Genomic DNA, 15,552 nt, shown 5'->3' on the forward strand with positions numbered 1-15,552 from the left:
GGGAAAGGTTTGCGAAAAAATATTAAACAAGTCTGGTCCTTTTTTTCATTCACATGAAAGGTGTATGGTATAGACTATAGACATAAAATATGCGACCAAAAAAGAAATAAAACATAAATGTAAAAAAATCACACCGGTGTCCACTGAGACCATACATATGGATGGATGTATATGTGAAATATTTGGCTTGAAAAAAAAAAGGTGAATATTGAAAAATCTAATTAATTTAAAAATTTGTAATTAATTAAAATAGGAATAAAAAGTGGGAAGTGTCCAAATACAGTTTATCTTCATTTTCAACAGAATATTGTTTGTTTGTTTGTTTGTTTTTAATGTCATGCCAGCTTCTGTGGCTCTTTTCATGGCGAGAAAATGTATGGATAAATTATATAAATATATTTTGGCTAAAAACTCTAAAACTGTATTTTTCAAGAGAATAAATAAAAGAAATAAAAGAAAGATATAGCAGGGCTCAACAATGAAGATATATTGATTTTTAATCACAAAATTATTATTTTGATTTTATCAATGTATTTTTTTTTTATTTTTGCTAGTTATATTTGTCATTAAATGTTACATTTTTTCTTTACATTCTTTTCTTCATAGAAATCAACACACAAAAAATGTTTAGTTCACGACACATTCTTATGCTTTAAGACTATCACAAGTCATTTTTGCAATTTGAACAAATCCCATTTATGTTATGCAACTATATAACATTGCAAAATGTAGAAAAATTTCACAAAAAAAAAAAAAAAAATAACAAAGATGTATAACATCTCAAAAAAACAAATGTTTTCAAGGCATAACAAAATCAAAGTTTAAGTTCAATGAATGTGACATGTTCAGTGTTTTTCAGTCAACTGGCCCGAAACTCACTCACACTGGCCCTGGGCCAGCGGACCATCCTTACTGTTGAGCCCTGGATAGCTTGGACAAATATTTAAAATGCCTTGAAGATGAAGAAAATACATCCATGGTAACTGTTCTCAATAGAATCATGATATCACTAGACTGCATTTCAAATGTTTATACGCCGGTACCACTGTGCAAAAAATTAGAAGCCTCATGCTGTGGTCTCTAACAGGTCCAGTGGTTATTGGTAAAACTCCAGACAGAACCAGATACAAGCATGTGGCTTTTAATTTGGGATTAGCTCATGAGTCAGTGCTTGGACCCTCTCCGGCGCACCAGGACCTAAAAGAGCACACCACAACCATAGCCACGGCCATGATGCATTTGTTCCACTGCTGCCACCTTGGATTCTGACCAAGAAAATAATCTGCGAAGAATTGGAATTACTTTGCAAAATCCTAAAATCAATTCAGATGACGACATTAGTGTTGAAGCATAAAAAGAGCCGACCGTGTTAAGCAATTTACTTTATTGGCAACAGTGTTAAAAAAAAAAGAAAAGAAAAGAAGAACTGGAAGGAACCCGCACCAGTACTGAAACACAAATATTTGTAGTTGCATAAGAGGTTGTCTGTAATGAAGAGTTTGCAGAATACAAGCAAGCACAGGGAAAATCCAGAAACTGATACAGAAATTACAGTGAAGAATATAAATACAATAAATACTTCTGAAACAAAACCAATATGTAAATATACAACTGAGAACAAAGTGACGGCAGAAAAAATAACCTTCCATTACACCTTCAACAAATATGAAATAAAAGACCGATTTGGTGTACTGAAAGAACAAAATTCCCTTTTTGCTTGTCCCTCCATGACCATTATTCAGTGTGCTAAGAACCCCTGATTTTAAAGAACAGTGCCAATAATGCACCGTAACAATACATCAAACTTTCAAAGCAAACCGATTGCAAACGCACCACTATATTTTATAGTATCATGTAAGACATGGTGCATTTAGCTCACTTCAAGCTTAAAATAGTAAAACGACGAGTTCTCTTATGGGAAAACAAGCGATCGTCAGATTCCGGGGAAGATTCCTTTTTTTAAGTAAGGTATAAGTAAAGGTCTTCGCCTTCAGAAAACGAAAACACTGAGTGATTATATTACGATATATTATATAGCCTGATATTCTGATTGGTTTAATAAATACTGAAACATCTTTTGAGTGACTATAGCTTGCTAATCGAAGAACATCAACAGGCCGATGCATTGGCTTTTCATTTAAGGCAGGCAAAAAGACAGATTCAATAAATACAACAAAATATTCTGAACAGCTAACATGATCATCCATTTATCCATCCATCTACATAGTCCAACCATACGTAAACTAAGACTGAATCTCATTTAGAAGTAAACTTCTTGGTGCAAAACATAAGCTCAATGGAATTAACACAATTTCTCATAAAACGAAATGTAACATGGTAGCAAATGATATGCAAGTCGACCTAGTCCCATTTCAAAGAGCTCAATAAGTGACACTGTCGGCCAGTATTGAGCTAAATCTCAAAACAACCAGAATGTTTCAAGTCCAGTATAACAAGTAACTGTTTTTTGAATGTGCAAGTGTTTTATATCAGTAATGTTGAATGTGATTTATATCTGAAGCTTCTGTTTGCTGGTGAGGTGTCCAGGAAGAGACGTCCACTGCTATTTTCTGTAAGCTTATAGAAGGGAAAAACAAAAGAAAACTGAAGAACAAAAGAAAACAGGGAAATTAGATATAATAGTGATATTATGGATTCAAGTGAACATCCTAAAATGTCAGTCAGCTTGCTACATCTACAACAGGGGTTTTTTAGTTAAAAAAAAAAAGTCATTTTTTGTATTTCTTATTGTGCACTTTGCACATATTGTCCAACTGGAGAAAGACAGGTCTGGCCAAAGAATGGGAAGTCAAATAAGGCAGCAAAAGAAGTGACTTTATTGCCAATACTGATTTCAAGTAGCAAGAAAACGTCGCATGAACGCAGAGAGGCATCGAGGATCCAAAGCAGAGGTTAGATGGACATGAATTATGAGCTTGTCCACATTTCTTGTTAAAAAGACGAATGAATGCTAAACAAAGCCCTGGAACTCTAGACTGTAATTTCGGGGTTTGGTGGCTCAGGGTAGTTTGTAATCACAGACCAGGCAGTTAGCAAGAGCAACGTGGTTAGCTGCTTATAGGCAGTGCCATTGAGTGTTGATAAACAGTCAAACTTTTTAAACTCCAGCTGGACGGGACGAGGCACCAATCCTTCTTCACAGTACAACACAAACCAAAGCTGAATGCGTTGAGATAAAAACGGATATGGCAACATACTCTGACTGAAAGTGCAATGATCTTGTAATAACAATAAAAAACAGAAACTTAGGGACAAATCATAAATGTAAAGTGCAAAAATGCAAACATGTGAAAGAAAAAAAAAATCTATTTTTGTTCTAAGGATGTTTATCTTCATCTTCAGCCTTCATGCACTCCAGATCAAGGGTCTTCGGCATAGTAGGTTAACTACAGCATGGAGGGAAACCTAACAGATACTCCCATCTTGCAGCGCTCATTTTCACCAAACCATTAATGGATTAGAAGCTTTATTTGTGTCCAGAAATTGGTTTGAATCATCGCTCTTGGATTGTGAGTCTGCCAGAAAGGGCATTATTTTACATCTGTCAGTGGGAGTGTGTTTATGTGCAAGTGTGTGAGCATACTTTGCCTGTATTTGTCAGTTGGCCCTGGCTGTCATTTGGTAGATGAAAGGGAAGGGTAAATTGGTATCATTATGAAGCCTCTACTCTTCGGGAGCTGAATTATTGTCTCTGTGCCCATCTCTCTCAGGTGAGGGAGAACGTAAAAAAAAACAAAAACGCCTCTGTTCCTCGGTTTTCACGGAGCACTTGTACCGAGGGCGCACGGAATCTTGTCCTTAGTGGATACAGCAGCACTTGGACTTCAATAGGGCAGTGTGCTCGGGCACCGCTCTCCGTAAAGCGTCTCAGGTGTCCAGCTCAAAGCAGTCCAGCACCTCGTCATCAGGGCTGTGGTGAGGGCCGTGTCTCTTCCAGAATGACGCCGGCTTCTTGTGCAGTTCTCTGCGCACACATCGCGGGCACGGCTGGGCTCGCAGCCGACACTCGGCATGGAAGATGGCACCGCAGCCCTCGCACCTGCATTTAAAACATACAAAAGCACTGATGGTTGATCCAAACATTCATTGACACTCATAACAGTGCTGTGGAAAAGCCTCTGAATTTCCCCATCTGGTGGATTAAGCTAGTTCATTGTAATCGGTGGTTCATAAAAAAATGTCCTTACTAAATAAAAAGTTTAAAAAGTATAAGTGGATACATTTTCTTAATGTACAAACATATACAATTGTATGGTCTTTTTTCCACGAAGGATCATGCAGTCATAAGTTTTGGCAGAAGATCAAATGACATTCAGAGTACAAATATGTAACAAATATATATGTATATATTTGATCAATGTTGAAAACAACTGCTGCTTAATATGTTGTTGAAACCAATCTGATCATTCCTTGATAAAAATAATTTCTCAAAATAAAAAAAAAAATGCATATATATTGGTTTAAAAAAAAAAGTATTAAGCAGCAACTGTTCAACATTGATAATAATAATAAAAAATGTTTCTTGAGCACCAAATTAGCATAATAGAGTGATGTCAGAGAATCATTTGACACTAAAGACTGAGGTAATGGTTGCTTCGCTATCACAGGAATAAATAACTTTTTAAAATATATCATTTTAAATTGTATTCATATTTAACAATGTTACTGTTTTAACTGTATTTTGATCATATAAATGCAGTAAGTTTGTTTAGCCTGTATTACACACACATCTATCTATCCATCCATCCATCTCTATATATGTGTGTGTGTATATAATACAGGCTAAAAACATTTCCCAGTCTAGTTAAAGCTCCTTCTTTACTAGAACAATTAGGAGCTCTAGGGTTCCTCAGTCCTCTAAAGAGCAACAATTTCTTTCTGTGCACCATCATGGGCGGTAGTAGCCCAGTGGTTGAAGTTTTTGGCCTGCCAAGCCAAGACTAAAACCCGAGATCACTGTTGGCCAAGAGGTTGTGCCATACTAACCAGAAGTACTACTGGTGGTCTATTCCTGAAAATGGTCTACACTTAGCACTAAAGCATTAAAAGGGCCTTGTTTTTAATAAACATTTTAAAAACTCTTAATTTGATTTCCTCTTTAAAGAGAACTATGAGTTAAACAGACTACTAGATCTGAAAATGTCTTACAATTTGAAGCACGCCCAACATGAATAAAACCTAAAGCACGCTAACAAGATAATACTAGCTGACAGGATGTCTATTTTAAATCGGACTCTATAAATAAATAATTCTTTCCAATAGTAAGTATCCAAAGTCATAAGGGCTATGGTGTACTTGCTCCTCAGAGAGGTGTGGTGGTGGTTTGTGGAATTTATGGATTTACGGTGGGGTGTGGAGACACCTTCTGCTCTTATGACCACACGCTTTTGCCCTATTGAGCATGTACTGTTACAGATACAACATGAAGTGCATACAAACACACCCAGAAAATTCTGGATAAACTAAACAGTGAAGCAGTTAGTGCAACACCTGGATCCAGCTGTACTAACAGACACACTCAAACTGCCTCGACAGACCTGAATGGATCTATCAGTGAATAAATATCTACTAACAGTAATGCAGCAATTCGATTTATATAATTAAATGTAATTAATCTGTTTGTGCATTCAGTCCTTTGCTACGTTGTGCTCAAAATAATATATTTTAAAAAAATTATCAGTAAGATTTTTTATGTTTTTTAATGGAGGCTCTTATGCTCATCAAGGCTGTATTTATTTGATCAAAAATACAGAAAAAAACTATAATATTGTGAAATATTATTGCAATTTCTAATATTGGTTTCCTAATTTAATATAATTTTCAGCATCATTGCTCCAGTCTTCAGTGTCACATGATCCTTCAGAAAGCATTCTAATATGCTGATTTATTATCAGTGTTGAAACTATTGTGCTGCTTAATATTTTTTGGGAACCTGTGATACCTTTTTCAGTATTCTCTGATGAATAAAAAGTTAAAAAGAACAGCATTTATTCAAAATAGAAATCTTACAGACAACAATATAAGTTTTTTACTATCACTTTTTATCCATTTAACACATCCTTGCTGAATAAAAGTAAAAAGAAAGAAAAAATGACTGACCCCAAAACTTTTGAATAGTAGTGTATATTGTAGGCAAGGCAAGTTTATTTATATAGCACATTTCACACACAATGGTAATTCAAAGTGCTTTACATAAAAGAAATGAAAAAATAATAAAAAAAATAATCACAACAATAAAACAAGGAATTTAAAATGTTGAAAATGATTTAAAAATTGATTTAAGAGGTTTAAAATGAATTTAAAACAGGTAAGAATAGAAAATGATTATACATAAAATATAGTGCAATCAGTTCGGACATTGCACAGTGCTCATTCAGTAAATGCACAGCTAAACAGATGAGTTTTGAGTCTGCATTTAAATGTGACTAATGTTTTAGCACATCTGATCTCTTCTGGAAACCGATTCCAACTGAGGGTGACATAATAGCTAAAAGCGGACTCCCCTTGTTTTGAGTGAACCCTTGGTATTTCTAACTAACTCGATCCTAATGATCTGAGTGGTCTGTTAGGTTTATATTCAGTGAACATATCTGCTATGTATTTATTGTAAAACAAAGTTTCTATTTTGAATAAACACTGTTCTTTTTAACTTACTATTCATCAAAGAATCCTGAAAAAAAGTTCCAAAAAATATTAAGCAGCACAACTGATAATAAATAATTTCCAACATTGATAATAAATCAGCATATTAGAATGATTTCTGAAGGATCATGTGACACTGAAGACTGGAGTAATGATGCTGAAAATTATCTTTGCTACACAAAAATAAATTATATTTTTATGTATATTAAAATAGAAAACTTATTTTAAATTGCAATAATATTTTTACAAAATGAAAAAAAAAATTCTGTATTTTTCATCAAATAAATGCAGCCTTGATGAGCATACGAAACTTCTTTAAAAAACATCTGACTGATCCCAAACTTTTGAATGACAGTGCGTATATACAAATTTATACGGCAGTGTGTGCGTGTATATATATACAAATACATATACAAATTGTTTTAAACGGTCTTTGTCCATGATGTACAAATATGGCAAGGGTCTTTTTCAGACCAGAAAATCAAACAGGACAGAATAAAATATGAAACATTTTAATATAAAATCAAGTAACTTTAACTGTAGCAGCCCTAACCAATCATTATTGAGGCTTTATCAGTGTTGCCGTGTGAGTAGCTATGTTTAAACAGCAGCATCTGTTCTGGGAACTGCACTCCACTTCGCTGGAGAGTCTGAGAGATTCTAGTCACACTGATGGTATGAAGACCAGAGAGTGGTTTATCAGCTGCAGGCCATAAGCGGACAACACACAGCATGCTGAAAAAAGCCGAGATGCTCGAGGGATTAACTGTCCCCTTACACAGGATGGCCTATCACTGCGCCATTACACCCCAATCCACCGCCCGCTGGGTGTGACTAACACGAGACAGGGGCTGGACAATCATCAGCAATGAACTCTGGACCATTTGACAGACAACTGCCACTTACAGTGTACAGAGCTGTGGGATTACAATACCATCATCATCATCAGTGATGAAGAAAATCTTTCATGTCCACCTGTGATTTCTTGTCTTTAAGGGAAACTGACTTCATGCATCCACTAAAAATCATTTTGAGACTAATTAGTAAAAAAATAAATAAATAAATAAATTGTAAAGTTAATTTGTAAAGGTACTCTGGGCATTGTATGTAGCATCTCCGCTTTCATAGACCTTCAAGATCATGAGACGTTTAGAGGTGAAACAGTGGCTACAGGTCTCACCTTTTGGTGGCATTCTCCTGGAAGGGATAGATGACCTGGCCAGTGTGGCAAAGCTCACAGATGAAGCCCTTCTCCCGGCACAGACTACAGCTATAGACGTGAGAGCTGGCAAACTTGATCACCTTAGAGAGGAAGGGAGCAAGCTTTCCATCTATGACCTGCAAGAAAGAGAAATATATTACAAAAGTGGAATGCAGAGGCGGGTGATGTGTCTAAAATATGAGTCACTGTATTTCACGTTAACTATATATCACAATATAGTTAGTTTTGCTGGAAATAAGGTTTTTATGAGGCCAGCATTTTAGACACCATTGAAATGTCACAATATTGATTTCAGAGCAAACACTAGCCTAACTAACGTAAAAATTCATTCATATGTATATACAGGTGCATCTCAATAAATTAGAATGTCGTGGAAAAGTTCATTTATTTCAGTAATTCAACTCAAATTGTGAAACTCGTGTATTAAATAAATTCAATGCACACAGACTGAAGTAGTTTTGAAGATATTTTGTAAATTTCCTACCATAAACATATTAAGCATTGCTAAGAACTTCATTTGGACAGATTTAAAGGCGATTTTCTCAATATTTAGATTTTTTTGCACCCTCAGATTCCAAAATTCCAGATTCCAAATACTGTCCTATCCTAACAAACCATACATCAATGGAAAGCTTATTTATTCAACTTTCAAAGGATGTATGAATCTCCATTTCCAAAAATTGACCCTTATGACTGTTTTTTTTGGTCCAGGGTCACAAATAAGAAAAAAGAAACTAATTAAAAGCAATAGGACAAAAAACAAAAACAGTAAAGATACAAACTAAATAAAGAGTGCTTTAGATTTTTCATGTAGGTCTAACAAAATAAATACTTCAGAAATGTAGTACATAAAACAGTATGACTGGCAGCTTTTTGTGCACACATTCCAGATGTATGTGCATAGAAACCATCTATCAGACAGCAAATTGAGTTTCTTTCGTCCCTTATAGCGGTTGAACAATTTAAAATCTATTGAATGGTTTAAAATCACTTGAACATTTAAACTAAAACTTTCATAACACTGCAGCATCACATGAGGGTAACTGTGATAAACGCAATCGTCAAAATCTCTAACAGCTGACAAATTTCTACCAGTTTATTGTCCACCCTACAAGACAGAATCTCGAAATTCTGCAGAATGCATTGGCAAATGTGTAAATTGAGTGCTACACTTAGCAGAAAAACTGATGTAAATTCACCAAAACACTAATAAACAAAAATGCAAAGGAACAGAGGATGTGTAGAACTTTGTGAAAGATGATAATCTAAAGTCTGTGGAACTTTCAGGGAACATTTTGCAGGTGCAGATTCTTTGCAGGCCAACCTATAAGCTTTAAACATGCTGAGAAATAGGATGGAAAAGTATGGAGGAGGAACCTAGGGAAGTGTAAAACGTGACCCAAGCGATTCTGCTATAAAATGGGCTTCACTAAATGTGTTCAACAGCTATGAGAGAGGAGCAGATTCGAAATATCCATGCAAAAATCTAAAATAAATTCCATTATCAAATGGACAGTAATCCTCCTGTTAACAGTTAGAGGTTTATCTGAGACGCTGAAGAAGCCGTATTGTGGGCAGCTGAATGAGACAGGGGAAGGGGCCTAGACCTCCAGTGCATATTCACCAAGGGGGCAGAGACAAGTGGCTACACCTGGCAGCACTGCAGCACACCAATTAAAGGCCCTGCCAGCATTCTTCAGCCCTTCCACAAGGAGCCAGCCAAAGAATGGAGGAGGAGAAGAGGGGACAGTGGAGCAGAGAGGAGAGCTTGGGAGGGTGGGACGCGAGGGCTCGGGGGAAAAGAAAGAATAAAGGAAGGACCACCGCAGTGTCCCACGAAAGACGCGCACACACATACGCAGCGTGAACGGGGAGAATGGGTTGAAAAGGGGAAGGTTTGTGTGGGAACAGGGAATCTAGACTCTTCAGCCATGGCCAAAGTTGCCGGATCATGTTTAGTTACTTAAACATGGCTTGTAAGGTTATATTTGAGGGTTGTACATCAAAAAGTGTACATTTCTTGCATTAGTGCATTAATGCCTAATTTTAGAATCTGGGAGTTAATGTACTGCACTCTAAGACTCTATCATTTTTATGGCAATATAGGATTTATGAACAAAAAAACAATCTGAATCTACTAACTTTGTTGAAACAGAGGGTTCCTCTAATTGTAAATAAATACATAACTAACTAAATAATAAATAAAAAAACCTTATAAGCCATTTCATAGCAAACATTTTGCAGATATTTATAATATAGCATATAAATATTTTTATATGATATTAAATAGTCAAAAGGTTGAAAAATGTTCAAGCATGTTCACAAATAAAATAATAATAATAATAATAATCTTTATTTTGATATAGTGCATTTAAATGTAGCTGCTCTAGATAATTCAAATAAAATGATATAAAAATAAGAAATATAAATACAATTAATAAAGAAAAAGAAAATAATAAAACAAAGTTCTTAAATTAAATCCATTTTAAGAATATTTTGATTATATCCCTTTTCAGCATTTCATTATTAGAAAAAAAATCTTCACATTCCACCAAAGCACTGCGCAAGCCAGAAGGACTCAAGACAGAAAGACCCATGCTGCTATACAGCAGTCACTGTCATTGCCCAATGAACATAGAGGTGATGCTGTTGGCAGGCTTTCTCAGTAGAGGCACCAGGAGAGCCCTTAACCATCCATCCATCAAGTAGCTTTCAGTTCAGACACCCCTGTTTTTCTTTGACCGGGCTGACAGAAACATGAAGGCAATACCCTGCGCCTTTTCCCATGTGGAGGAGTAATATAGCAAGCTATTAAGGAAACGCTGCAAGCCACCAATCAAAGAGGCGGGGTGAGCACACTTGCCGTCCTTTGGTAAAGATGATATATACTCCCCTTGATCAATGCTGACAGAGGGAGTAATTAAACATTTCAATAATTTAGCAGGCACGGTGAGCGAAACAGCGAGTACACTTGCACCAGGCTTGATGGGGAGGGACTGTGAAGAGCTAGAGGGCTGTTAAAGAGAGTTACTGACAAAGTAGGGAAAGTGTGAATTTATGCATGAACAGCTACAGGTTCAACTGATTAAAATGAGTTACAGTAATTAAAACTCAGGGAGGTCAGTTAAATAGTAGGATAATAGTAGGATAGGTTTCGCACATTCCTTTGCATTTCTACCTCATAATGCCATTTGCACTGTACACCATATATATGTATCATATATACGTAAGTGTTTCTATACTTATTCTGTATAATGCATCTACTGAGTTTATGCCTCCCCTTTTGCACCTTGTATTTACAACCACTTGCACCAAGCTGGTCTCTGCTTCTGTACCTCAAACTTTGCACTCCATAAAAATCTTATTGTATATACACACAAATATGCATGTACTGTATATACTTATATTTCTTTATACACATATTACTTTTTGCACTTCTGGTTAGATGCAAACTGCATTTCATTGACTTTGTACTTGTACTCTGCACAATGACAATAAAGTTGAATCTTATCTAATCTAATAAATAATACCTACAATATTACTATACATTAACAGTATTAATGTAAATATACCTTTTATAATATACATTACAGTTCACTATGTATTAAATTGATCAAAAGTGACAGTAAATACATTTATAATGTTACAAAAGATTCTTATTTCAAATAAATACTGTTCTTTTGAACTTTATATTCATCACCGAATCATAAAAAAATATTGCACCATGTTTTAACAAAAATGTTAAATGTTTTCAAATGTAATAATGAGACATGTTTCTTGAGCACTGATTTCTGAAGTATTATGTGACACTGAAGACTAGAGTAACAGCCGCTGAAAATCCAGCTTTGCCATTGCAGGAATAAATTACATTTTAATACATATTAAAATAGAAGAATTATTTTAAATTGTAATTATATTTCACCACATTACTGTTTTTACTGTCATTTTAAACAAATAAATGCAGCCTTGTTGAGCTTAAGAGACTTAATTTAAAACATTTTGAACAGTAGTGTACATTAAATATTTAGATGGTCAGTTCATCTATTGAAGCACTGAAGATGCACTCTAGATAATCTCAAATCCAGTTGCAGAACATGATCATGTCTGCCTCTTGCTTTAACAAGCACTTTAACTGCACATTTGTGTAAAACCTTCACACAAACTTGCAGCTAAAGTGCTTATTAAAACAAAAGGAAGAAATCAAATACTACAACATTCTGAAACTCGTGTTCATTTTAAGTCATTGTTTTATTCAAATTATGCAGAAAAAAAGAAACACATGCTTCAAAGTCAGGTAGCTCACTAAAAACAGCATCTTTGTGGCTATTGCGGGGGGTAATGGGTGACGTCTGCCAAATCAACTCCCCCCAAATCCCCCACCTTCTGCTCCTGTCTCGCATGTGCTTTGTTGTTAGCTGCTTAATCCCCTAAAACCACAGTTTAGCGCCTACTTCTTCATCCCCTCCTCAGCCCTGGCCCTAATGTCCTCGCCCGCTCCATTAAATGGCAGAGAAAGGGCCCAGATTAGACATATAAAAAAAGAGTGAGCTCTGTTTGGATAACACCCTCCCTGCCAGGGCCTCGCAAAACAGGATTACAACCAGCGTGTGCGAGGAAGTGAGAGAGAGACGGCCTGCCAGGGTCAAGTGTGAAGTGGGCATGACGTTTCATCATATACGTGGACCATGTGAATGTATTGGTCACGGTAGACCAGGTTCCATGTAGGTATACTTGAAGAATGATGGTTTTATGGATATACTGAAAGCTGATGTTCCTCATCAGATTCCCATTCATGATTATAAAAAAGGCCAAATATCTTCCAGTGGGCTCTGAGAACTCAACTTAAATCAAAGAGAAAACAAGTTTTCATGTCACTAAAACAATTATTGTTCTTTAAAGCAAAAAAAAAAAATCGTCATTCTGTATCTCAAGTAAATGTATCTTGATTTAAAGTTGTTTAGATATTTGTATTGGAAAACAAGACAAAAATACTAACAAAAGCATTCTTTTATGCAACATTTAATGGCACAATTTTATGAATTTAAGACTTTCTGTTCAGTTTTAAGACAACTTTTCAAGACCTTTTTGAGACCTGCAGAAATTCCCATATGTAACTTCTGGGGACCGGAATGTTGTCGTTTGAGCTCAATTAAGTGCGTATTGTTGGCAAGACCAATGCTGTTGTCTTCGGTACAACACATACAATTAGCATTTATATCGCACTCGTACTTGTGTCCATGTTGGTGCACTTGGTTAACTCTTCTTACTCTTCCAGTGGAGATATCAAACAAAAGGCAGTGGCCAAACAAAACTGGCTTCTGGGCAAACAAATATGGTCAACGGGGTCATTTAAAAAAAGAAAAAGAAGACTGCCCAAAACTCTGTGCTAATTGTTTGAACTAAATGGGGACAGCATTTGTTTTTAGTCTATAGTGTTTGGAGTCTTGCTGGAGATAGTTCAGCATTCAGTGACCTCGACACGGAGAGCGAGCATTCCAGAGCTGCGGAGGAACCGGCATTAAGTAGCAACACTAAAAGAAAATGGCTCCTTAATAAGGTAAGCCAATTAAGAAGCTGAAAGAGAAAGTAATGTGACGTTAATGGGAAATGCCTCAAATTTGGGCCTTACAGAGGCAGTGGGGGAGACAGCATAAAGGCCTTGTGGCGAATGCCATGAATAAGAAGTACACAAGAAGAAGGACAAAGTACTGACAGTACAGAGAGCATTTAAGAACCACAGAGAACTGCGCCGTTTCACTTCAAAGATGCAAGTACGAGCCAAATTGTTGTGACAAAGATAACCGGTTTAAAATAAACTGGATAAAACGGAAAATATTATGCTTTTTTTTTTTACACCCAGATGTGTTTGTAATGCTGTACTCTGTTTTAAGACCCACAGACCCAATACTGAGCAAGACAGAGCCTTGGGAAAAAGAGAGAGAAAGCATTCCCCAATTCATCATACTTAGTGTTAGAGGTTTAAAGAGACTGCTTTGTTTTGTGGCAAAAAAAAAAATTCTTAAATAAATATTTAAACTTCTTTATTTAGCAACTGAATTAACAGAATTCATTAAAAATAAATGAATGAATTAAATTTACTATAAATTAATAAATAAATAAAATAAAACAAGACAAGCTGTAATTGACATGTAGAATGTAAAAGATGTTAAAAAAAAGGTCAGAGAGGTATAGTGTCAGGCAATGGGATGTTGGGGAAGAATAGAATGGAATGGAAGCAGAGGCAGGACTGTCACGCTTTGTTTTTCTGCCCGTTGCTCCTGAATGGCAGTAATTAGTTAGCTGGGTGGGGGCAACGTGGGGTGGAGAGGGACTCCAGCCTCCCACCAGGAGACAGAAGGGTGAGGGGATGTGGGACAGGAGAAGAGATGTTCTGAGAGCAACAGAAAAATAAGGGCAAGGGTCATTCCTAAGAAACAGAGGAGTGACAAAAATTCAGGCATGATAACAGGGGGCTGAGGAAAGGAGAGAGAGATATGTATGAGAGCACAGTTTCCTATATTCTTGACATATAGTTATTTCAAGCATGCAAGCATGTACATTTCTTAATTTTAGTTCAATTAAAAATTGTAATGATGACTGTGAGAATAGAGAAAAAAGTTGATGCTGCAATAAGCCAAAAAACAGGAGCAAATTAATTACAATTGATCAAATTATGAGCTGTAACCAGGATTTCTGCAAGTTTTATAAAGGTAAATTTAAGACTTCTTAAGACCAATTAAAGAAATTTTAAGGAAGAAATGAAAGGGAACGCAATATGTCAATATGTTCTCTAAATATAAATATCTAAAGAGAACACAATGTGTTGTATTGCAGCACAACTTCCAACTGATCTCCATTACTTTTTAATTAATTTCACAATTTTTTTTACTGTACCTTCTGTGCATCACACTGAACAAAACTGATCCTTCTAAGTACTTTTGTTTTGTTTTTCAGTGCAAATAAAGCTTAAATTAAGATGGGAAAAGTTCATCAAATAAAAATAAAGTGAATTCATGATTATAAAAAAGGACAAATATCTTCCAGTGGGCTCTGAGAAATCAAAGAGAAAAGTTTTCATGTCACTAAAAGATGCTTGTTCTTACTTTAAAGCATAAAGTCACTTCATTTCGCAAAAAAAAAAAAAAAATCTTCATGTCTTCATTCTGTATCTCAAGTAAATGTATCTTGATTTAAAGGGGTCATATGATGCTGCTAAAAAGAACAGTATTTTGTGTATTTTGTGTAATGAAATGCGTTTATGCGGTTTAAGGTTAAAAAAAAAACATTATTTTCCACATACTGTACATTATTGTTTCTCCTCTATGCCCCGCCTTCCTGAAAAGCGTCGATTTTTACAAAGCTCATCGGTCTGAACAAGCGAGGTGTGCTGTGATTGGCCAGCTATCCAGTGCGTTGTGATTGGCCGAATACCTCAAGCGTGAGACGGAAATGTTACACCCCTTGCCATATTGTGATGATGTCTTGTCAGGCCGGAGCGATGATTCAAAAACATGAAAACCCATTATAAACAAGGCATTCGTTGCATCCAGTGGGGACATAATTATGGATTATAATGACTTATACTGTCTTTTTACGTGTTGCATTGCATCGTGCCGCGTAAACATAAAACCCTGTCTGCATTTGTGATCAGAGAAATGACAAACAAC

At 35.9% G+C, this 15,552-nt stretch overlaps 1 protein-coding gene across 5 annotated transcripts in view; it reads right to left on the minus strand.

Moving 5' to 3' along the window:
* Positions 1 to 1,397: 1,397 nt before the first annotated feature.
* Positions 1,398 to 15,552, minus strand: part of LOC107663884 (pleckstrin homology domain-containing family M member 3-like) — a 44,531-nt gene continuing 30,376 nt past the window's right edge. Inside the window, exons 7-9 of one of the 5 annotated variants that reach the window (XR_001631397.1) lie at positions 7,844 to 8,001; positions 3,605 to 4,060; positions 1,398 to 2,577 (exon numbers count right to left, since the gene is read on the minus strand). Coding sequence is in view for 3 of the 5 variants with exons in the window: in XM_016454269.1 (XP_016309755.1) it covers positions 3,889 to 4,060; positions 7,844 to 8,001 (330 nt within the window). In the remaining 2 variants the exon portion in view is untranslated. Of the gene's footprint in view, positions 2,605 to 2,732; positions 4,061 to 7,843; positions 8,002 to 14,070; positions 14,313 to 15,552 lie in introns of those variants that run through there. The other 4 variants (XR_001631396.1, XM_016454269.1, XM_016454270.1 and 1 more) reach the window with 4 other exon arrangements.

Source organism: Sinocyclocheilus anshuiensis, unplaced genomic scaffold, assembly GCF_001515605.1.
Source record: "Sinocyclocheilus anshuiensis isolate Anshui unplaced genomic scaffold, SAMN03320099.WGS_v1.1 scaffold976, whole genome shotgun sequence".
In the NCBI taxonomy this organism is placed as follows: Eukaryota; Metazoa; Chordata; class Actinopteri; order Cypriniformes; family Cyprinidae; genus Sinocyclocheilus; species Sinocyclocheilus anshuiensis.